Below are 25,603 nucleotides of genomic sequence, written 5' to 3'. Positions count from 1 at the left end.
ATCACTCACTATAGCAATCTAAGGGAGGGTACTGAAATGGAGTGAAAAAAGAAGATCAGATCATTACCATAGGAGCAGTAGCTAATATTAATTGACCCATTCTCATGTTAGGCACACCTAGGTGCTCACATGTGCGACTGCATCAAATTACTAATCATTTTTATGTAGATGTGGCTCTGTTATCATTTATGAATGAGGACCTAGAGACAGGGGTTTGTTCGGTTGGTAAGGGAGGAGATGAGCTTGAAAACATAGTAATATAATATAATATAATATAATATAATATAATATAATATAAATATAAATATAAATATAAATATAATATATGCAGCATAAAAAGGCTATTACACAGCACTGTGGTGCACGGGGGACAAAGTGATTGACGGTGACTGATGTTGGGGGTGGGGCTAGAAGTAGCAGCAGCAGCAGAGGTGACATTTGCCCAGAGGACCCAGGCCTGGAGCCCAGAGCCTGGTGGGGAGGGAGAAATGGGGAGACTAAGTTTGTCTGTGGAGAATGGGTAACCTTAATGGCGGGCCAGGAGGCAGGGACTAGGTTATAGAGTGTCTTTTATGCCAGGTTACAGGGTTGGGACATTTTCTTATAGATTAAGGAGATTTGATGGGTCTTGACACAGGCCTATGGCAATATTTAGCTGTGTTATCTGGTAGCAATCTATCAGATTGAGTTAGCACTTCAAAAGTCAGTGCAACAAAATCTCCAGTTGTCTCTGACTGCTGATTTTGAACCTGATTTTTTTAATGCTGTGGGGCAAGATGGGACCTGAGATGTGGGGAGCATTGAAACATGACCCTGGGGTATTGTGAGGGTGCAGGAAGCTAGGTCACCAGGGTCATGGGCAGTGCTGGCTGGAGACTGTGGGCATGTGGGCGAGGAATCACAAACAGAAAACGTATGGAATCTGAGAAAAGCCTCAGGAGGGTTTACCTGATGGAAGGCCATCAGGCAAGTTTTTGACATTTCATTTTCTTCTAAAATTTGGCCATTGTTTTAACATCTACTTTTTTCTTTGTTTTTTTGCAGACGTTTCATTCTGGTCTGTTGATTAAGCTTTCTATTTTGGTTTTTACTACCAAATGGCTTTAATTACTGCTTTAAAAATCGTTTTAGCATCTGTTGTACAAGTCCCCTCATTATTCTTATTCAAACTTTCCTGGCTTTTCTTGTATATTTAATCATATGGAGGCGCCTAAGTCTTGTCTTCTGAAATCCTTTATTCTTTCAAAAGAAAAAAATCTTGTGAATTTTATTGTTATGATGTTAACTTTGTAGAATCATTTAGGAGGAGGAAGCTGGCATTTTTAAAAAATGGTGTGTCTCCATTTATTCAATTATGTGCTATTCCTCATGTGAAGTTTTATGGTTTTATCCACATGGATCTGGCAGATTTTTGTTACATTTTTCTTCTAGCCATTTGTCAAGAGCAAGATATGTTTTTCTAATACACATGTATATTAATTACCACTTTTTGTAGACTATTTAAGTTGTGCTTATTTGTTTCAGAACAAGTCTCCTTACTGAATCCTTTTTTTCTTTTCTTTTCTTTTTACCCTGCCATGGAAGTTTCCTCCTCATTCTTATTTATTAAGCTTTTTTCCTAATCAGAAGTGGGTGTTGAATGTTGCCAGAAGACCCTGGCAACGATTGAAATAATATTTTTTCCTTTTGATCTGTGACGGGTTATGAAAATGATGAATTATAAGCATGTTCTCAGTATTTAGTCACCCTCTGTTCCTTGGTCACTTAGCGCGCTGCTGGGTTTCATTTATGCACAGGCTGTCCGAGTCCCAAACATTTGTTATCTCTTGGTAACATTTTCAGTGTTAGCGCACTTCTGAAAGCTTGTCTCTCCGTGGGCCCCTGCTGACTCCTCCTCTCCTGCTGGAGGAGGGTGCCCATGTGGTCCTAGGAGATGGAGCGTGGTTATTACCAAAAACCTCCCGCCAGCCCAGCCTGGGAGCTGCGGCCACGATGTCACTGGAGATGTGGAGTCAGAGGGAGTGTTGTAGGATTTCTCCCAGGGAAGGTACTTAGATGGGCACTGGTTGGCAGGGAGACTGGGCGGCATGTGGGCTGGGGTGGGTGACAGCCTGAATGGGAGAGAGAACCCCAGCTCTTCTGAACAAGGGCCTTGCTATGGGGAAGTGTGTGTGTGTGTGTGTGTGTGTGTGTGTGTGTGGTGATTATATAGTGAGATTACATTGTAGGTACAAGTTTGAGCCTAATTGTTATATAGGTGTTTTCCTAAAGTATAAAAATTAGTCATAAGCATAATTTTTAATGGTGCCTAATGTAATCATATTGATTAACCGTAGTGTGTGAGGCATATTTTCAGTGTCAAACATTTCGGTTGTTTCATTCTGTTGGGGCGGGAGTGGGGACAGTCATTACTATGGTGCTGTGGCAAACAGCCATGTGTGTGTATCCACTCACATACTGTCTGTCCTCAGCACCACCTTAGTCTTGTGTGAAATTTCTTGAAGTAAAGTGACTGGGTTGGAGGGGTGAACATTTTTAAGGCCCTTTATGAATGTGAGGGCACATTCTTTCGGAAAGAGTCGACACCTTGGGTCTCTTTGTATATAACATAATAACAGATTAGTGGGGGGGAAAGAGACTCCTTGAAAGGTCTTGAATAAAAATAATTCCAGAGTTTATTCAAATTGTGTGTGTGTGTGTGTGTGTGTGTGTGTGTGTGTGTGTGATTGAAAAGAAAAAAACAAAACAGAACCAAAAGCCAGACACCATTCTGACCCATCTTGAATTGGAGAGTGCTGGTGCTGAGCTGTTCTGGCCCTGATGCCAGTGTGGACTTTCAGTCCTGTCCAGACTTGAATGATCAGGGTCATGGATTACTGTCAACAATGCCGTGTTCGGCAGTGAGTGCCAGTGTTTGACAGTGAATGACAGGCACGGGGAAGCTGAGCTTGACCTTGTCTCCCCACCAGCTACACAGTGGGCACCGTCCAGGAGAACAACGACCAGGTCTGGAAGTTCCAGCGGTATTTCCTGGTGCAGGAGTACTGCAACCGCCTCAACATCCCCTTCCCCTTCGTTGTCTTCGCCTACTTCTACATGGTGGTGAAGAAGTGCTTCAAGTGCTGCTGTAAGGAGAAGCCCATGGAGCCTTTGTCCTGCTGTGAGTGCCGCACACATGTCCTGGGATGAAAGGCAGAGATTCACTTCAGGGGGTGTGCCTGGTCCTTAGCTCAACTCTTAAGGGCCTATTCAGCAGCCTCCCCACTCACATCTGTCTGTCCGAAAAACTGGGGCATCGGGCCAGCCTAGTAATTAATTGAGACCCTGTTGTCCATTGGCCAGGGCAGTCCTCTTTGGGGGAATAGCTTTGGGATGGACATAATAGTCATATAAATAGTATGTTGAACAAGCATGATTTACGGGATGTTGCTGCCCTTGGCTGCTGTGAAATTTATCCTCTGGGAAGCATTAGCCTTGACCCTGGCAGGGCTTGTGACTTTTCTGGTTGCTCTTAAGGAATTGGAAAACTCCCAATGACTTCACTTGGCAAAATAGTTTCAACTTAGAAATTGGAACGTACAGTCCACTATAGTAACCAGCCCATTAGTCGCCATTCAGAGGAGAGAATCCCCCTGTATGCTCACCTCCTTTCAGCTGGTGGAGTTGTCAGGAAGGGGCCCATTAGCTTGTCCCTGCTTTTCTGGCTTCCCCTCCCCCCTCACCAGCTGCCATTGCTGACCCTCAGCATGGGGGGTGGGAGGTGGGGGAAGGAGCAGGAGGTCCTGTCTGGAAACAGTGGTCTTGGTCAGGGCTGGTTCCATGTTCTCTGGCCTGGCACAGTTTGAAACTGACCCTTTACTGTGGGGGCACTTGGTGGGTCCCTGGGCAGTGGCCTGGCTGCCCTCTTGCGACAGTTCTGGATGTGGCAGTGCTTTTCTAGGGCCTGCCTCCTGGGCCTCTGGTGTCCTGGGTCCACTGGGCACGCTCTCCATGAGGGGCCCACTTCCTTCTGGAAGGCAGGAGTCATTGTGTCTGTAGGTGAGTCTGTTCTCTCTCTCATGTGCTCACCCATATCCTCGGCCCTGACAAACTCTGGGTGGCAGGCAGGTCTCTACCAGGCACCTCTCCTTCCCCTGCTCTGGGAGCCAGGACCTCTCATTGTCGGATCCCTGGTCACACCTGCCACCGTGCAGGCAGCAGGCACCCAGCTCTCTGCGGCACCAAGCTAGTCTTCATACCGAGCGGCATTTCCTTTGCCACTCTCCTCCAATAAATGCATTGCAGGAATAATTTGAATATCTGCTGTGTTTCTTCTTCCTTGGAGAGAACTTTTCCCGAGCCCTTTCCCTCTGAGCAGGATCTGTGACAGGTGAGGATGTTAGGGAGATGCACAAGCTTAGTCCCATAAATGACCTTTTAGCTATTTACCAACCTACCCATGATCATTGGAGGCAATTAAGAAAAATCTAACTTGCCAAGAACTATCAATTTTTTTTTGGGGGGGGGGGGCGTGGATTTCCTTAATGACATAGAAATGGAAGCAAGCATGAGCGTGATCCTCACTATTGGTCATAATATACTTCCGTGCTATCCCTGAAGCTGTGATCCCTCCCGTCTGGCGTTTGGGATGTAAATGTGCCAGTGACTCCCAACTCATGTCACAGGTTAAAGAGTCCTCATAGTCATCTCTTTTAATAGCATTTTCAAGACATTAAATGTCACTTTGGGGCCATCATTAGCTATCACACCTTTTCTTGATGAAGAAAAGTATTTTGACAATTTGGATAAGCTGCTGATTTTCTCCCCATCATTTTGCCTTGGGTGACAGAGTTAGTCATTTTGGACTAACAGAATGGAAAGCCTTCCTGTGGGAGATGGAAGCCAGACTCTGGAATGTTACTGTACTCAAGACCAGGCCCGAGGTCAGAGGCACTTGGTGACTTGACTCAGAGCTCTCCCCAACTGCCTGATGCCAAGTCACGGATGAGTGTCTACAGGCCCCCAGGGAAGGCTGTGGGGATAGCCTACACCTTCAGGTTGGGAGGCAAATGAATTGCCAACCAGAGACTCTGGCCACAAGTTCTATATATTTTTCCTGAATGGTTCCATAGAAAAAACAAGCAGCAGTTGAAAGATGCAGGGAGGAAGATCTGGACTCCGTGTGGATCAAATACAACGTCTAACAATTAGTGCTATCTGGAAAAAAACTGGATAGCTGCGTGAGCTAGTGAATGCCTCGTCACTAGTGGGATTCTGCTTGTGGAGAGGTGGATGAGGAGCTACAAAGGGTGAAGGTCCGCTCTCCTAACATGCACTGTGCACCACTCCAAGTTCAGTAGAACTGGGAAACTGAGAAGCCAGCAAATGGATAGGAGCTTCAGCTTGAGGAAGCAAACAGGTCAGAAATGACCCGGTTAGCCTGCACCTGTCTCCCCTGTGGGCCCTGGGAGAGTGATGATCTTACAAGTGTGAGCCATGGATACTCTTGCTCTCCAAACAGTTCTTACTCTCAGGAAGGAATAAAGAAGGGGGGATGGGAGACCCCCAAAGGACGGGATCCTTTCTACACACAGTGCAGTGATGACTGGAGGGAGCCGAGCCCTGAACTCACCACTGGCTCATTTGTTCCTCCTTAGAAACCTCTAAGTCCAGAAACTGCAGGGCTCTATGGGTGCCACAGCCTCTCATGGTAATTTGTTTCCTAAACGTACTTTGCATTTGGCTCCAATGGTGGGAAAGCCATGGAATTTAAGCTTGAAATTGCTCTTCTTTGGAGAAAAATGCAAGGTTTCTCAAGTAACTTTCAGAAAAGGTGGGACCCAAATTTGCATTTTTGGTGACATATTTAATTAAAAAAAGTATGCTACTCAGTAATTGTATTTTTATACAAGTTGTTTGTCATGATTAAAAAGTAATCCATATTCATTAATAGGACATTAGAAAAATATAAAAAAGCACAAATGAGAAAGAGCCAGGGCACATGTAACCCACCACCCAGAGTTAAATATTGTTAACATACTGACATTTATTCTATTATTCTGTCTGGGAGTATGATAATTTGATATGTGCATATACATTCATAATTTAATTTGTTCATTTATCTAATAATACATATTGACCATTTTTCAAATTCATAAATAAAAATCTTCATGACAATTTTAATTGGAATGTTCCAATATCAATGTATCATAATTAATTTTACCAATCTCTTGTTAACTATGTTGATTTTCATCTTCTTTATTATCATATACTATTATGATAAACAGCTCTATGCATTCATTTTTTTTAGCACATCATTTTTTTTCCCCTTGAAATTATTTCTATAAGAGAAGTTTCTAGATGTTGAAGTTTTCAGATTTTGTCTGGGCACCCACTCATCCCCGCCTCCTGAGGCTGTACAGATTTCCCAGCCCCTTTGAAGCCTGTTTATTTCCCTCTTTGCCAGCAGAGTCATTATTGAAGACCTGGCTACTTCTCTGGGCTGGTTGATGAAAATGCTATGTCATAATCCCCACCAGCATTTCCTGATAAAGTTGGGCCATTTTTTCTTGGTCATTTGTCATTCCTGCTCTGGCCACCTGCATGCAGGAGTGCCTTGTCCTTTCTGTGCTGATTTATAAAGCCCTCCTCTCAGGCTCCTCCATACGTTTTAGTTAGAGGAAAAGACATTGGAAATGATGCTGTTAGGAAAAATACAATGGAAAGAGATTAAGTTAGGAGTTATTTTCTAAAATGAATACCATTTAAAAATGAATCTTGCGGGGTGGGGAGGAGGTGGGGGGGGGGAGATGAGAAAAGTAAAAAAAAGAGATAAATGTGTATTTGCTGGGTAGGATTGGCTTCAAACCCACCACCTGGATTTTGGCTGTTTTTGACTCCCAATGAATTATTTTTAAATTCAGGAAGATTATACAATTCTCCTTAAGCTCTCACATGTTGAGGAACAGGTAAAAACTAAGTGCATTTGTTCTAAGCAGACACCTGTGTGAACATGTGAGGGTGGCAGTCCGTGGCACTGGAACCTGAAAAACAGGTGACATGTTTCTCCATTCTCTCGGGTCTGGAAGGTGAGGCACTGCAGGAAGCTGAGCTAAGACTGCGGGAACATGCCCCAGGCCCATGAAGCCGCACACCCTGGCTGCTGGGGGGTGTGGCGGGGGGTGGGGAGAAGGGGGGGAGAGAAGATAAGACCTGTGGAGGAAAAGATAAGACCTGAGAAAGATAAGACCTGGGTGCAGACCTCACAGCTCAACGGGGTGGCAATGTCAGACCTTATTTGCCTCTCCTTCAAAATTCCTATCCCTGTCTTAGGTTGAGGGCAGACAACCCATCAGTAATTATCTATCTATCTATCTATCTATCTATCTATCTATCTATCTATCAGCTAAAGCAACTATTCAACCATTTGACTGGTAGCTATGATGCGCACTCACCAACGATGGCATGGTGAAGGAGGGGGAGGCGAGTAATTGCTCAATGCACAGACATGGAAACATGGAACAGATTGATGCATCTCAGAGGGAAAGGGGATGGGGAAGGGCTGGAAGAGATTAACCAAAGATCTTACATGCATAATGGCTTAGCAGGGGGGTCTTCAAACTACGGCCCGCGGGCCACATGCGGCCCGCAGAGGAGTCTGATCCGGCCCGCCAGGTTTTTTGGGCAGTGAGCGCAGCCAAGGTGTTACAGTAGGAATTAGTAGTTCATATAGTCCGGCCCTCCAGCTCTCTGAGGGACCGTGATCTGGCCCCCACTTTAAAAAGTTTGAGGACCCCTGGCTTAAGGGGTCCTGGATTGCGAGAGGGTGTAGGCCAGACTGAGGGACCCCACTGGTGCACGAATTCATGCAATGGGCCTCTAGTTTAACAGGATGATCCAGGTAGCATTTTTATGTCATCAAAATGAAGAGGAGCACAATGAAATGAGAACCAAATTCATTAGTGAAATGATTATGCTAAGTCACAAACTACCAAGACAGGCTTTGGGTTGCTCTCTGTTTAGAATGGAGATTGCATTCCTATTTCATGCTGGCAGAGAAATTCATCAATATTCCATCTCTCTGCAGCTGTCACTAGTAAGTAACATTAGTCAGATCAGCCTGCCCAGGACGAATTGGATTCTCCTGGCACCAGCATCACCAAAACACCTAGCAGGTGTTGATTCAGGTGCAAGGGGCAAATGAAACAATTTGAATGTTTTTCTTTGTCTCATTATTCAAGGTTTCAAAAATGAGGACAACGAGACTCTGGCATGGGAGGGCGTCATGAAAGAAAATTACCTTGTCAAGACCAACACGAAAGCCAACGACGCCTCAGAGGAGTATGTCCATCCTTGGTTTCTGCTCTACAAGGTGCTCTGTGTACCCAGCTGGCAGAATGTAGGCAGCTGATCTGAGTGGCTCTGTAGAGAGAAGTTACAGCTGAGAGCAATTGCACCCAAAGATATTACCCAGGCAGTTGTGGACAAACAGTAAACGTGGGGTTAGCTTTGCAGGGAGAGGCAAACCACCAGCCTGCTGTTCTGATTGCCTTTCTAGGCCCTGAGGAAGGAGTGTTTGGAGTCTGCAGGGCAGGGCCCTAGAACCTGGTGACAAGAGCATAGGCCCCTCTGCCATGGCTGCAGAGATGGGCTCCGGAAAGACCCTCAGGTAACGGGCAATGGGCATCACCAGGCAGGTGCTACAGAGGTAGATCTGGGATGGAGTAGAGACATTAGAAGATGGAAAACCATTTGGGTGATGTATTTTTAAAAAAATATATATTTTATTGATTTTTTACAGAGAGGAAGTGAGAGAGATAGAGAGCTAGAAACGTTGATGAGAGAGAAACATCGACCAGCTGCCTCTTGCACACCCCCTACTGGGGATGTGCCCGAAACCAATGTACATCCCCTTGACCGGAATCGAACCTGGGACCTTTCAGTCCGCAGACCGATGCTCTACCACTGAGCCAAACCGGTTTCGGCTGGCTGATGTATTGCAGACTACCCCTGAGAATCCTGGACATCCTTTATGGATCACATGCATCAGTTATAAATGTCCTGTAGAACTAGCTAAGCCACCGAGTCCATAGATGGTCCACAGGTCATGTGCTATGCAGGGCTACCAGGAGTGTGCCTTTCTTATCATGTGAGCTACATGGGTTATGGTCACATGTCACAAATGTTAAGCACTCCAAACACACATCAAAATTCACTCTAACAAAAATGAGTAAATCTATGCAGCACATGAATCCCATGTGTGAGCCTCAGCACAACCATGGGGAGCATGGGACATGTGCTCTTTCTCTCTGAGTGACAAAGGAGACGCCCCAAGCTTTCTCCATTTCCAGGGTCTGAGACCCTGGCTTCAGAAGGGAGGGATGGATCTTATGGGTCACTTCCACCACTCCACCCCCATGGGTAGTGTCTATTTGCTGCACTCCTAGCTGGGGTGAGAGTGGAATTCTGCTTTGTTTGGGTATTAGGGAGAACATTAAAAAAGGTAACTACAGCTGATGTTGATTTAGTTGGAAATGAAAATGATCTGTATTTCTGTATTTTTCTCTTTAAAAGACTGGAAAATGGAGCCTAATAGCCCTTTCTCAATCTTTCTCTCTCTCTCTCTTTCCTCCCCTTGAAGAATGAGGCATCGGTTTAGACAACTGGATGCAAAGGTATCGTTTTGTTTATAGTTTGAGAAATATTTTCATCTCTTACCTTTGAGCTTCCAGCAAGAGGCCAGTGGTAATGGTCCAAAATTAGAGAATTTTATTTTTAAAAAGCAGATGTGACTCTGTTCATACTCAGCTTCCCTGTGTAACGTTCCCTGGGTGCTGGAGTGGACTTGCTTCTCAGATGCACGAATACACATGTGAGCATTAGGCACAGGGAGGGCAGGCCTGGCCCTGGCATGATAGCCCCTCCACCAGGGTATTGGTCAAAGCAGCCCAGGCCAGCCTGGCTTCAGGTCAGGGAGGAGCAGACTGCTGCTTGCTGAGGGGCAGTATGTGTGTGCAGGGAGAAACGACCTTTGGAGATACTCTATTATAGTAATGTATCTTATTACAACCACTTGTCCTCATTGTATTGTTGCTAATTTTTAATTGAGGGCCAGGAAGACTCCTAAGTTATTAGAGATGAGTATTGCACACAAATGATCATGCTTGGATGTATATCATGTTTATACCAGCAGAGATCAGAAAATATGTAAAGAATATTGAGAGAATGTATGAAAGGAGCAATAGGGGATCGTATTCTAAGACTATTTCCATTAAAAAGGTGCAATATGTACTATATAGAAAACCTTATATGTTATATTCGCCTTTCTATATTAAGTATTTATATTTAAATATATTGTCTGCTGCTTCTATGCCTAGACCACAAAGCACATCAAATTTACTGAGCACCTGCCATGTGCTGGCATGGGGCTCAGGGTCATCAAGGCAGACCTGGCCCCTGGCTCCGTGCCGGGACCTTTGTTCAGTGGGAGCATTTGCAGGCTGACTTGTGCAGCGTGGGATTGTGGGAACAATTTCCTACGCGGTATTCTCATGCATTCCAGATTGCTGGTTTGGGGAATACAGGAGCTAGGGGCTTGTCTAGGTGTTGTGTTCGTTGAGAAAACAGGCAGTTTTTGTTGTTGTGTTGTGCTATTTTACTTGTGGATTCACTTGGGTTGCTTTGGCAGGAGCTGACTGAAAGGAGGGGTTGGGCTGAAGCTTCAGAAGCCACTCCTCAGTGCTGACCTCAGACCCTGCTCTGAGGCATAGAATGGCTAGGATGAGGCAACCATGGGCAGGGCAGAGCCTCGGGCCTCCTGGACACCCGCTGGGTCTGGGCAGAGGTCATCTCAGGCACTGGATAAGCTGACCTGACTCCCAGGGACCAGGGAGACCTTCCCACCAGTGAGGGTCTGGGCAGGGGCACCGTCAGAGGGGACAATGGACCTGAACAGTGGAGGTCGTGGGAGGTGGGGGCTCAGGGAGTCGTATATCATGAAATCATATTGAAGGCTGTTTACCCACATGTACCAGCCAGGAGTCTCCGGGCACCTCAGAGAAGTGTTTGTAGATTCTGTCTCCTTAGCATTCCCCTGGCTATGGAGCTCACCCCCTTTGCTGGTTCTGCAAGAAGCCCACCTAGGCCATGCATTCTGTAGGTTTGGGAAGAAATAGACAGGTCCCAAGGAAGACTCAAACTTCACAGCACACAGCACGGGCTGTCCTCGCCCATGAGGTTTACTATCTCTCCCCTCTTGTCTTGTTTCCCTGGCCCCCTTTCTTGTTTATTCCCTCCTCTATCTTCTACACCTCCTCTTCTGAGTCTCCATTTCATGCAGATAAAATTTAGGAAGCATCACTTGTTTCTTTAGTAAGCTCTTGGAACCTTACCCCCTACTTTAAACAGCTTATTAGGGCCATTCTACCATCAATAAACGCAGAGTTCTCCTCAAAGCCCCTCTGTGAATAAAGAATCTCTCCACCTTACTGCTATACCAGAAAACAAGGGCACAGATACCTGTGTGTCTGTAAGTAGGGATCTTACTCCATCTTTCTTATTTCAGGGAGCCACTAACCCTTACGGTTTCTTTAAAATAGAAAGTTAAATGAAGAGATTATTACTGAACGTAAGCCCAAGTTAAACACAGATCTTCCCTGAGTGAGTGATATAGCAACCAACTGTACACAAATTATGTCTGTAACTTATACCAGGTGCACAATGATGACATATAATTTCAAGTGAGATTTGTGCATCTTGTGAAATAAACTTATGAAATATGCATGTATCAAACATAATTTTATTATGCCTTTCACAGAAATTGTTTTACCACTTATCCTGTTTAGGTTTTTTGTTTTTGTTTTTGTATGTTTGTTTTTTATGAGGAGGGACAGTTTTCAAAAACTTGATTTATTCGTATTACATATTATTTTTATTAGTATTATTCACATATCAAAGCACAACTTTATTGGTATCTTATAACTGTATTTGTTGTGTATAACATTATTTCTAAATATTATTTCTCTGTGTTGTTAAAATCTATTATTTCTATGTAGGAACCACTAGTGATTTGCATTTGAGTTAAACTAATGCTCACCAATGCAGATGGTCATCTGCTAGTGGTGTGAGTTCGGAATGTAAGCGGTGGACAGGGTCTCAAATATCACGTCCCTAGCTGTCCCATTCCAGGCATGCGCCACACGCATTCATAGTCACATCTATTTCACGGAAAAACTGTAGAGTGGTAATTTAAAATTCAGAGTTGGAAAATTGATCTTAACACCAGTTCTTTTTCTCCCAACCCCACCCCCCAAGCTTAATGACCTCAAGGGTCTTCTGAAAGAGATTGCTAATAAAATCAAATAAAACTCATGAACCGTAATGGAGAAAATTCTAATAAGAACAAGGTAAGTCATTTTAATGGATTTTTTTTTTTTGCTCTGAAAATGAACATATATTAAGACTAATTCAAAATTATGATCTTTTTCTCAGTTATTTTATTTTCACATATTGTCAGATTTGAAAATAATGTGTTATGTAAAAAACGTAAACAATATTGGGTTATAGGAAGGAGCGAGAAGAAACCCCTGGTCACACTTCCTGAGCTAGCTTCGCTCTCAGGCCAGAGAGTGCCACAGCCAGCAGCGGGCACTTGTACTCTTCCAGATGTTTTAAAAGCACTGGCAACCCAGACAGCTATTTCGGTATTCAATGAATCAAGGTCACACTGTTCTGAGACTTGGCATTTTCCCCTTTCTCATCTCTATATCACGGCTGTCTTTACAGATTAGTGCCTAAAAGTGCACCTCCTTGTCATGACCCATCATTTATGTTTGCTGCTGTGGGGCATGCAAATGTCTGTGTCTTGTTTGTTTTGCTATCAGCAAATATATATTGATCACCTTTTACTACCAAGCATGTTCTAGTCAGGCATTCAAGATTTTTTAGGAATAAACATGAAATTTGATTAACTGGCCAAGTTGAATCCAAGGCTTTGCTCTCTGGTCTTCCCCTTGGCTTTCATTATGGTTTCCCATTATCTGTCCAGATTCTGAAACCAGTGCTTAAAATGGTGTTGGGGACACAAAGACCTAGGAAAAAAACAATGGGCATTCCATTTGAGTAGATTTTGTTCTTGAGAAAGTGAATTGTAAAGAATGAAAATCCATAGACTCACTTCCTTCCCTTCCCTCCCTCCTTCCCTCTTTTCATCCCTACCTCCCTTTCTTAATATTTATGAAGTGCCTACTAAGTGCTGAGAGAACTGAGCCAGGACCTGTGCTGAGGCACAGACACTGAGTCCTGCCTACACATTAAGTCCACTGTAGAATTTCTATCCACTGAGTGACCATCAGGTCTCTTTCAATATATCTGGACACTCAGTACTTTCCCTTAAGTTCTGACAACTGTAGATCATGTTAACAAACCCTCTATTAGGGGGACTTCGTTGGAATAAGATTAATGCATATTAATCTTGGGGTATAGCCTCCTAAGTTGCTCAAGAAAAGAAACTGCATGTTTAGGAAGAACATATTTCAACTCTTTCATAATGGTGTTAAATGAAAATAATATTTTACCTTATGATAAATTATAATTTGAGTTTTGGAACATTTGTCATTTTGTTTAAGATATGATCTGATATATTTTTTAAAATCGGGAAGAGATAAAATAATTATAATGATTTTTAAAAACCATAGAGGTGAATTAATCAGAAAAGGTTCCAAGATGAGACATATATATCCATATCCATATCTTACAACCCTGATCTCCACATCTCTTATTCTTTTCCAAACGTGTTGACTGTGAGTAAAATGAGAAAACAGATGGGCTTCTTGTGAACGTGCCCTTATTACTTAATGAATGGCTGTGACTTGGGAGAAGGACTTCCCTTAATTTCCGGGTGACCCTCCGTGAAGGATTAAGATTATTGAGGAAACAGAGGACCCATTCATTCTTGACCACTGTGTCTTTTGGAACAATGAATTGGGTGTGTCCAGTTTTTTGGTAGTCTTTTTTCTCTGGATATAAGATCCATTTTCTTTTTGGTTTGATATCTGTCTGGCATATCCTTAAGGTATTCACTGAAAATGCAGTTTTCTAGGCAACCAGCTACATGCTGTAAAATGTGATTCTTCTTGTGTCTCCTTGGTATATCTCTCTCTCCTGAAGGGTGACAGTAACTCTCCTTGGGCAGGGACAGGGAAGAGAAAGCCAACCCAGGTGGGGGTGATCTGACAAGTAGAGAGAGGACAGGAGCAGACACTTGGGGGCAGGTCATTACCCATCGGTTCATCTGGGCTCTTCCTCCCTGAACTAGCCTTTGATCCGGTGACTCAGGATGAAATAGCAGACGGTTGCATGTATATTTCTTTCTCCTGCACTAAGGTTGGAAGAAAGTAAGACCCAAGGTGAGAGGAAAGCCATTTGTTTTCTCATAGCTTTGTACTTAGGACCTGAGGATCCCAGGAGGGATGGTCACTGGAAATTGATTAATCCCCACATAATAATCCATTGGTTCTTGCATTTGCTACACTGAAATTCTAGCTCAGTGAAAGAACTTGACGTTCCTTTGGGAGTCATCATAAAACATTATTTTGATAATTATCACAGTTTTTAACTTTATTGCCAACGCATCCTTTTATTTATGCAGAAGCTGCATAGCAGATACAGTACTTGGGGACTTCCTGCATCATCACCCAGACAGAGGGAGCCTGGCCATTTGGCCCTGCCCTCACTGGCAAAGGGGCAAAATTTGTACCAACAACCAGTGTATTACCAATATATATGGAAGCAAATTGTAACCTGAGAATGTAAGTGGGGAACTCATTCTCCACACAGTGTTCTTTCTTTGTTCCCACAGACCCCTGAGTGGAAAAGACACAAGGAGGCTGAAGAACCCCTTGGTTACTGAATGAGAACTGCTCAGCTGGGGGTTTTGAGCACCTGTGTGCTTGAACCTGAAGATGAGACGTGTGATGGACTTCACTGGAGAAGGTGGAGATGAAGGAAGACCGCCTCTATAGTGCTCCCCTGAAGGCTGCCTGTTACCTCGGGGCCAGCACTTGCTATTATTGATGGTTTCAAAGTCTGCTCCCTCTTCTGCCTGTACTCCCACCTTGGCCACGCCTGTCCTAGGAGAACATGCCTCCTCAGAATAGTAGCCTGGCCATGCTTTCCTTCGTTGATCTCCAGTCGATTCTCCGTTATTTTCCTTCTTGTATCATGTGACTAATTCGTTGGCATATTGTGAAAATCTCCCAAATCAGGTCACATTTTAAAACATGCCGTTGCAGGAAGACCCCACTCTTCCCAGGAGAAACTTTCCTGGCCTCATTCAGCTTTTTATCTCAAAGGCGTGGCAAAGCTGCACCCTTCCCTCTCGCTCACCTGAAGCTCCAGCCAAAGGAAGCACCCCATTCCTGACAATGTGCAAATCACCCCAAAATGGAGCTTTGAGAGGCACCTCTGCTTTTCATTGGGTGCTTCTCTCTCTCCTCTTATATATTATTTTTCCATTAAAAATAACTCATGGGAATTATAGAAAATTTAGACTACATGAAAAAGTAGGAAAGATATAAATAATCCCACTACCTAAAGATAATCATTGCTACCATTTCAGGAGGCTTCTCCATGTCTGTTCCTATGCATGTTTTCTCTCTCTCTTAAAATTTTACATAATGTCATTATGCCATATACACAATTTCATATAAGCTTTTATCAAAGATGTCTTCTTATAGCTGTGGCCTTCTAGTGGCATAATATTCAGCCTCTAATGAGCCCCACAGGGTTGGTCACCGAAGGCTGGCTCCAGTCGGTCAGTGGGATGAGCATCTCTGTGTGTGAATCTCGCTGCCACTGTGGAAATTTCCCACGGCTAGATTCCCACAAATATGTATTAATGATCAAATCACTTATAAGGCTTTTTCATAAATGCACAGCAAATAGGAATTATTAACTTGAGTATAAGATAGGAGATATGTGAACCTAGAGCTCTTAACATAAAATATTATATTTAATCTTTAGGAAGAAGCCAATGTGCTTATTTAAATATTACGCATGGTGAAGGCATTGGTAGAGAATTGGTGAGAATATCTTATTGAACAGGCCTGGTCCCAGCTTTCTCTGGAACAGGTGGTATCGTCACCCCAAAGAGATGGGCTGGCAGTACATAAGGCATTTCCAAATGCTCATAGTTAGTTTTCTGAGTTTATAGAATAGCCTATAAACTCAGTGGCCAAAGAAGAAAATCTTAGAAGGAAGCTATTAAAAGATAATCTAATTAGAAAAACTACAAAAGCATGAACCAAATGAAAAAAAACAAAACAAAACTGCTTTCCTTTTGTCTAGGCAGCATACTTAAAATGACTCCTCACAGCATTCATGCTGCTTGCAGGAAGGAGCACAAATAACAGGATTTGTGCTTCAATCCCATTAATGGCCTACAAGGGAATCTTTGTCAATAGGGTCGATCAATTCAGGGCTTTGGACACTGAAAATAGATGGGATCCAATTTACATGACAAACACTGTCCATGAATGGCATTTTGGAGATTTCTCTGAGAGAGAATGCCACTTCTATTTCACCATGGCAACCAGAACCTCTGCCTTTTTTCTGAAGCCACAGAGAGGAGGCTTATGTCATCTCCACACTAACCGGAACAATAAAGCACACAGCACTGCATACGATCGGGCCGGGAGAACCCACAGTCCCAGGCCCATACCCTCAGTTCAAGTAGAAACTTTGAATAAAATCAGTACATTAAATTGAAAACCTCCCAGAAGACAAAATTGAGCACAACTCTTGGCTGATCCCCTTAAATTAAGCACTTGTCCATATTTTCATATTTCCACTGGCTGTGTTTTTGTTAGTTTAACACAGGCCTATGTGTGTATCACCATCAGCAGCTAAAGAAGGTCTCTGTTGACACTTGCTCAATGCTCAGAATTCACTCGCGTTTGTGAGAGAGGGGTGTTTGTCGTAGCTTGTGTTTTTGCAGGGCCAGTCTGTTTTTTTTGCATAAAGAAGTCATTCTTTTCGGTGTTGCTCATGAAAATAGCGCAGGTATTGAAGTACCTCTAATCCAAGGTGCTGTCTGTGTGTGGTTCTAAAAGCGCCCTGTGTACCTGTCCACGGCCACTGATAGTCTAGCGTGATTTCAATGAGTGGGTTAATGAATTAAATAATGGAGGAATTGTCATGTGTTGTTCTTGTCATTCTTTGAGAGTGAAAAAAAAAGAATTCCTCAGTTTGTTCAGATTTATTTCTGTAGGGACTTGGTTCTGGTGATTGGAGCTGACTTCTCAAAGCAGAGGGCTTGAGTGAATGCAAGCCATGGCCCCCGTGGCTCTGGGTCCTGCCAGCATGACTGGGTTTGCCATGGCCCACCTTTTGTTGCCCCAGTTAGACCCCCACCTGTAGCCCAAGGTCTCCAGCTTCACTGACCCAGAGCCACGCCCCCGGCCGCCCCCTCATGCATGCCTGGCTATTGAGACAACAGGTGATGCCCCTTGTTCCCAACCCCAGGTGATGATGAAGGGGGTCCATCATCACTGAAGCAGGGTCCCCCTGCTCTTAGGCCACATTTGCTCCAAGGAGGGTTGGGGACCTCTGTGTGTCATTCCTCCCACCCACCCTGCTTCTTCTCTGTCCTCTTGGGACTGAACCTTGTGGTCGTCATGGGTACACTCCCTGCCCAAGCCTCCGTTTCAAATACAAAAAGCTCAGAACTGGGGCTCCCAGCCACGCTGGATAAGAGAGGTGAGCATCCATGCCCTCTGACCCCAGTCCAGGCACGAGTAGATGGGCCCTTATTCTCTGAAGATGGACATTGTTGGGAAAAACAGCCTTAGGTGGCCTCTCCAGGCACTGCTCAGACCTGAGCAGACACTACTGAGGCACAGTTGGTTTAGGATCAAGCTGGGGCTTTGGGGGCTGCATGAACACATTCACAGCATCCTTTTATAAACGTTCCCCCTACCGAACTCTTGTTTGACACGGAGGAATTTCCTGTCTAGTAGGTGCTGTGCCAGGATTCAGGACTATGGGACCCTTAGTGGGTTTTCTAACAGGTTGCAGGGCCGGGACTCAGAACCGTGGGGCACAGTGGCCGCTGAGAATCCCAACTTTGCTGTTTGCTTTACTAGTCTTTGTCTTGCTGAATTTTGAGGTGGGGGACGGTGTTTGCAATGATTTTGTGTGGATGAAAAGGAAATTCCAGTGCTCATTTGCCTTCTTGCTTTCAAGTAAGTACGCAGGAGCTATGAATGCTCCAAGCCCTGACTCCCGAGGTCTGTGGTCACTCTGGCCCCCAGGAGGCTAGAAGCCAGGAGTCCCTGTCCCTGCCTCCTCCATCCTCTTTTCCCCCAAATGTCTCCCCCTTTCACTCCAGCGCTGGCAAATGGCTCTGATGTCTGGTCAGTTTTTCTCGGAGATGAGTGAGGGATAAAAGAGAAACTGGCCTCTGGGTTGATGGGGAGAGCTTTCGCCTCCAATTTCACCGCTCGTGTCCTCCGGACAAGCCTCCTGATTGAAGTAATACCACTGCAAAATGGAAATCGCCCCCGGCTCCCTCTGCTTTGCAGGAATCTGCCACACTCCAGGATTATTCCAGAAACAGGCTTCCTTGCAAACCTCACTGTCAGCTTCGTTCAGGTGGATCAGGCAATTTAATGGAGCTGAGCCACGTGCCTTCAGCGACCCAGAACTGAAGACATTGGGGAGTTCCCAGCTCTGGGCGGGAGCAAGAGGGAAGGGTCGAGGGACGGGGGGGCAGGACTTCTGCACCCCTCGGGTTTCCCTGACAGCCCACCTCCCCAGGGAGGCCCAGGCACCACACATCAGCCTCCTCTGCTCCCTGGGGGACCCCCGTCCCTCACATCAGACCCACAGCCCACTCTCCTTGACGTCTCAGGAAGCAGGAGAATCTCCTTCCACAGGAGAGTTGTTTCCAGGCCGGGAGGATGATTTTCCTTCCACTCCCAGGAGCTCTCTGCCTTCCAATCCCAGAATCCCAGACATGGTCCCTGCTTTTTTAAGGTTTCCGCTTCGGATCCTCCTGTCACTGACAGTGTCTCTCCCCAGTAAAGAGAGGGGAGGCATTCCTGTTCCAACAGGGAGCACATTTGACTTTGGCTCAGAGAAGGAAGAAGCATTCCCTTTCACGGAGCACCTGCCTCTGTATCCCCGGTGCCCAGATTAATTCTGGGTCCTCGTGTTCTCAGTGGACACCCGCAGGTGAGAGTGTCCCTATATAGCTCTCACAGAAAGGACAAGTGGAACTAACCCACTGCCCAGGCTGTGCCCTCTGAGTTGCTAGATTTTGCCATCCCTGGCCGAGCTCACCTATGCTCAGAACACCCGCGGACCTTCTCTTCCTGGCCATTTGGGTCACGGTGTATTTCTGTGAATGAGACAGGGACACAGGGACAGACATGAAATGATGGTGGTAGCAATTTTCCTACCCCCGCCAGCTGCCTGGGAAGATTCTGACTTGGTTCACACGCCACTATTTCTGGTGGGGATGATCCTGGTGATGGGATTATTAAGGGAACTTATTTGCCAAATAGATATAAGCAAAACGTTGTGTGTCACCTTTAGACATTGTCCTTAAGGAGAAGAGGCTCTTTCTTCTTTGTTCTTTCCTTAAGCAAGCTGCATGAAACAAATTGTGATGGCTGGAGCTCCAGCAGCCATTTTGGACCATAAGGACAAGAATATCTTGAAGGAATCTAGGTTCCTGATACCTGGGGAGTCATCAAATAACACCGGGATGCTTATCATTACACTTTTTTTTTTTTTAATGTGAGAAATAAGCTTTTATTTAATTTAACCCAATATTGAATTTTTGGTCACACAAAGATGAAGTTGATTCAAACTGATCCTTCCTTTGCTTTGCTAATTCCCTTGGTTTGGTGGAGGATATCCTCTTATCAGCCATGGATGATCAGGAAATAAAAATAACTATATGGATTCCGGGTATAAAGGGTTTCTACAAGAAAGAAATTATTAAATCACTACTTCACAATTTTAATCAAAATTAATTCCAAATGCATTAAGTAATTAAAATGTAAAAAGGGAAATTATAACATACTAGAGCCCAGTGCACTAAATTGAAACATGGTTATGGTCCCTAAGTCTGGGCAGCAATCAGGGCCGATTGGGGCCTTCTGGATGCCAACTGGAGCCTTCCTTCCTTCATTCCATGTTGCCCCCTGGTGGTCAGCATATGTCATAGTGAGCGAGCTGTTTCCTCGTTGAACTCCTTCAGGGACAATTTGCATGTTAGGCTTTTACATATATAGATAGGTAAATATGTGATTTTAAACTTGAGGAAGATTTTCTAGAGATGACACTAGAAGAGACAAAAAAAATTCAGTGGATTTAAAACAGAAATAATAATTTTTATAGGACATACAACACCAAAAACAAAATTAAAAAAATAAATTAAAATGAATAGGAAGCCATAGTTAAAACTAGGGCTGCTGATCAAAAGTTCTTGCCTTTCACCAGGGTTTCCCAACCTTAGTACTGTTGAATTTTTGGCAGTATAATTCTTGGTTATAGGGCTCTGTCCTGTGCACCGTAGGGTGTTGAACAGCATCTTTCGCTTCTACCCACTAGATACTCAGAGGTACCCTCTCTTCTAGTTGTTGATGTGCCAAAATGTCTCCAGAGGTTGACATGTGTTCTGAAGGCAAATGCACCCCTGGTTGAGAATCACTGCTCTACACCTGTGGTTCTCACACTTGAGTCTACATCAGAATCACCTGGAGTACTTGTCAAACCCAGTAGCCTAATCTTCTCCTTAGGGTTTCTGATGTAGCAGGTCAAGGGTGGGTTTGAGACTCTCAGGTGTTGCTGAAGTTTCAGGCCTAGGGACCACACTTGTACTACTACTTTTCTTGCAAATACACATGTCATCCCCTAAAAAAGAAAAAAAAAAGTAATAATAATAATATTGACATTTCCAGTACATGGAAAAGTTGGGACTACGGGCAATCAAGGTATATTTGACAGTGGACTTCATCAGTTTAGAAATCATGTTATCACAAAAAAATTGGAAGATAGCTGTAAAATTTGTGTTTTATAATCAGATAAAGACTTAGCTTATATTTGCTCCAAGCTTAGTGATTTTTCCTCAATGGTATTACTAGAGAGATGAGCAAAATGAAAAGAAACAATCAAGAGAAATTATATTGATGATCACAAAGAATCTTATTAATCTGCTAGAGGCCCGGTGCACGGATTCCTGCACCATGGGTGGGCTCCTTCAGCCTGGCCTGCGCCCTCTCACAATCTGGGACCTCTCAGGGGATATCGGAAAGTCAGCTTCTACTCTCCACAGGCCAGGCCAAGGGGCCCCACGAATCCATGCATTGGGCCTCTAGTGTGCATATAAGATCTTTGGTTAATCTCTTCCCACCCTCACTCTTTCCCCCTTCCCTCTGAGATTCATCAGTCTGTTTCTGTTTCTATGCCTGTGGTTTCTGCTCCTGCATTGAGCATCTGCTCCCTGGTGGTCAGTGGACATTATAGCTACTAGCCGGTCAGCTGTTCACTTAGGCAATATATATATGTATGTACATTCATTTATTGAATGATAGGAAGATCGTTACAATTTCTTAATTATTTTATAATATAGATGATATGGATGTCCACCCATCTTTAGTCGACCGTTTGTTAATTGCTTGTTAAGCTTCACATTATAAATTTTATATACATTTCCAGGGACTATGTAAGTAAAAACTATACAACCCTCTTCACTTAGTGCCACATAATTTTAATACCTTAATTAAGTAATTTTTGTTGGAACAGCAGAATGAATGCCATACAATTTCTACAGATAGAAACAAGAATAATGGAATAAATCATTATGGCCTGAATTTCAATGGATGGCTTACATTTAATCTTCTAGGTTTAGGAGACATGACGGAACTCTTGCAGAGGCATTTTCAGATCGTCACTTTTTAGCACTGAGAAATGAAATGACCCGTCAATGCACCAGTGAGCTACAAGCAAAATCAATAGTCCTGCGCCAGCAACCTTGTTTTATTGTTGTCTCCTTAATCTCCTCTACTCTTTTGCAATTGCTTTCATTATTACTGCTCATTTAATGAGACCCTGGAGTTTGGAGCCAGGTGGTGTCGATAGTTAAATCTGGAAGACTCTAATGGAATTGAGTTCAAACCAGGTTAAGAGTAATAGAATTACAAATCTTTAGTGCTCATCATCTCGTAGCACACCCTTTGTGCAACTTCTATACAGCAGAACTTGCTGCAGGCTCCAAACAGAAAGACTTGGGTTAAGGTTCAGAGAGACTAGGTAAGTTAATTAATTAATTAATTAATTAGTTAATTATGTTCCTATCTGGGTATTGCAGTATTGTATTACACAGGACAGGCATGGTCTCTGCCTCATGGAGCTTATAGTCTACTTGAAGAGAAAGATGATATCAAACAAAAAAGCAAGGTCACAACAGTGGTAAGTGCTGGGGAGGAAGAAGTAGGAGCTGAAAGGCAGGAAAGATGATGTTAGGTGGGTGGTCAGAGAGGTTCTCTGAGGAGGTGCCACTTAAGCAGAGACCCAAAGGCTGGGAAGGAATGGAGTTGGGGAAAGAAGAAAAAAAGCCACTATTACTTGTTGGAAGAAATAATGTATAAAAGGCTATGGAAGTGGTTGGCAAACTGCAGCTCGCGAGCCATGTGAGGCTCTTTGGCCCCTTGAGTGTGGCTCTTCCACAAAATACCACGTGTGGGCGCGCACATACAGTGTGATTGAAACTTTGTGGAGCATGCGCAGAAGTCGGTTTTCGGCTCTCAAAAGGAATTTCAATCGTTGTACTGTTGATATTTGGCTCTGTTGACTAATGAGTTTGCTGACCACTGGGCTATGGCATGGAAATCATTCGGTGTCCCAAAGAACTTCAAGGACACCTATCTAGCTGGAACCTAGTGGGGGAAAGAGGGAGGTCTGTGATGAAGCCAGAAATTACTAGGGAGCTGCATGGGGGAAAGGGCATTTAGACACTGAGATTATCCAGGTGAGATTTTAATACACCTTTAACACACCTCCCTCATGTGTTGATGAGTGAGACTTACAGAAAGAACACTTAAATATGTGTGGTGCAGTGAATATGTAAAGTCTGAAGCATGATTTTGAACTTGGGCAGAGGGCAGGCAAAACAGGCGATATTTTAATTAATAAAGTTGCTTTATGTAGCAGCAATAATATAAAATTTGCATCATGGCACTTTTTAAAAATATATATTTTTATTGATTTTTTTACAGAGAGGAAGAAAGAGGGATAGAGAGGAACATCAATGAGAGAGAGTCATGGATTAGCTGCCTCTTGCACATCCCCCATTGAGGGTGTGCCCGCAACCAAGGTACATGCCCTTGACCGGAATCAAACCTGGGACCTTTCAGACTGCAGGCCGAAGCTCTATCCATTGAGCCAAACCGGTTTCGGCACATCATGGCACTTTTGATAAGACACATCTGTCATGTTCAGTATACCCAGAATCTCTTCCTCCTCCTCCCCCTCCTCTTCCCTCTTTTCCTCTTCCTCCTCCTCCTTTTCCTCCTCATACCCAGCCATGCCTGGCCAGCCTCTGGTGAACATTACTGTACTATACACCTTGTGCCCACCCCAGTGGTTTCCTTTCTGTTCTTTCTTGGCCTGAGTCTCCACCTTTCCTGTTGGACACCTCTGCATCCGTCAAGGCTTAGTTCAAGAGACACGTGACCATCTGGGAACTGAGGTCAGGAGAAGTGAGTGAATGCCAGTGTCCCCACCATCTCCAGGCTTCTTATAGCAATTTATGCTTCCAGTGCTGGCACTTACATTTGCGTTGTTTAAGCAGGTGAACTAGCTGATTAGTTCATTTAGACATCCTCTACAGTAATTATTGTTGCCTTAAACTAGCAGATACTAAGAATACTTACTGAATTGAATTCTTACCAGCAGTTACCATTTATTGAGCAATTAATTTTCCAAGCACTCTTTTAAGGGTTTGTAATTTAATCTTTATGTGATGCTTAATTTTATGTGCCAACTTGGCTATGGTGCCCAGATATTTGGTCAGATTTTATTCTGAATATTTCTCTGAAGATATTTTTTAGATGGGATTAACATTTAGATCAATAGACTTTGAGTAAGTACATTAGTCTCTATAATGTGGGTGACCTCATCCACTATGTAGAAGGCTTTAATATTACAAAGACTGACATCCCTGAGCAGGAAGGAATTTTGGCAGCAGATGGCCTTTGGACGTGAGCTGTAACTCTTCCCTGTGTCTCCAGCCTGCTGGCCCACTCTGCAGATTTTGGACTTGCTAGCCTCTCCCATTGTGTGAGTTTATTCCTTAAAATGTATGTGTATAACCTGTAAACATAAACATTTATATATAAACATAAGCATATATGAACATAATACATGTGTTATTATATATATATATATATATATATATATATATATATATATATATATACACACACACACACACACACACACACTGAGTGGCCAGATTATTATAATCTCTGAACGCATAATAATCTGGAAGCTCAGTGTCTATACTATATAATAAAAGGCTAATAAGCAAATTGTTCCCTCGACCAGGAATTCAACCAGCAGGCAGGCCAGCCAACCACCCTCCCCCTTGCCAGGCTGGCCAGACCCCTACCCATGCACGAATTCATGCACTGGACCTCTAATATGTCCATGTATATATATATATATATATATATATATATATATATATATATATATATATATATTTGCCTGATTATTATGTGTTTAGAGATCATAATAATCTGACTACTGAGTGTATATCCTATTGATTCAGTTTCTCCCTGACTAGTCATATACCTTACATCTAACCATTTCTATCTATTTTATAGATAAGGAAGTTGAGGCTCAGAAGTGTTGGGTCCCATGACCAAGGGTCCATTCCTGACAAGTGTGGAGCCAAGAAAGTCCAGGTCTTCCTAAGCCTCAGCACTATACAGCTTCTTTACGTGAATTCTAAGCATGAGAACGTGAGGACCTGCATGTCACTCAAACTATATTTGCTCTCAAGTGTCTCTTCTTTTAAATGGTTCACGAGCGACCTTGGGATTTTGTAGTGCACAAGAACCATCAATATGCAGACACCATGCTGTCCAGGAGAAGTGCAAAAATGCCCATTGGCAGAGAAGGCTGGTCCTTGCTTGGCATATTAAATTCTGTAGATTAAATTATCTTCTTTGCAGTTATAATCCCCAGAAATGCCTTGAAAGAACTACACACCTTTCATAAACAGTCAACTACAACATTTTTAGGAACATGAGAGGGAACTAAACTGACAGCAATCGAAAACGAGGTTTTATTGAAAATAAAATATACCCCTTCCCTCCAAAAAAAAAAAATGGGATGAAAACAAAGAGACATAAGCTGTGCATGTGGATGAAATTAAAACAGAAAAAAACAAACAGCGTACACATGAAGCCCTGAGCCTCTTGCTGTCTTTGCTGTGGGCTAAAGTCCCAGGTTGAGGTCGCAACTTCAAAGTGGCCTGGCACCTTTCCATAGGAAAAAGCAGCGGTAAATATTCACCCCGGATCAATTGTTTCTGGTTAAGCTCCAGACCGCC

General features: G+C 43.7%; 1 protein-coding gene across 1 annotated transcript in view; it reads left to right on the top strand.

Annotated features, from left to right (window-relative positions):
• The window catches only part of TRPM8 (transient receptor potential cation channel subfamily M member 8), a gene marked incomplete at both ends in the record, with an annotated part of 48,714 nt that extends 36,372 nt beyond the window's left edge, over positions 1-12,342 (top strand). Inside the window, 4 exons of the mRNA XM_084891756.1 lie at positions 2,970-3,160; positions 8,220-8,319; positions 9,620-9,653; positions 12,292-12,342. Of these exons, the coding sequence (XP_084747882.1) occupies positions 2,970-3,160; positions 8,220-8,319; positions 9,620-9,653; positions 12,292-12,342 (376 nt within the window). The remainder of the gene's footprint in view (positions 1-2,969; positions 3,161-8,219; positions 8,320-9,619; positions 9,654-12,291) is intronic.
• Between the last annotated feature and the right edge of the window lie 13,261 nt (positions 12,343-25,603).

The sequence above is a fragment of the Pipistrellus hanaki genome, assembly GCF_964339955.1.
Source record: "Pipistrellus hanaki genome assembly, chromosome: 8".
NCBI lineage: Eukaryota > Metazoa > Chordata > Mammalia > Chiroptera > Vespertilionidae > Pipistrellus > Pipistrellus hanaki.
This window is presented reverse-complemented; position numbering and strand designations above follow the sequence as displayed.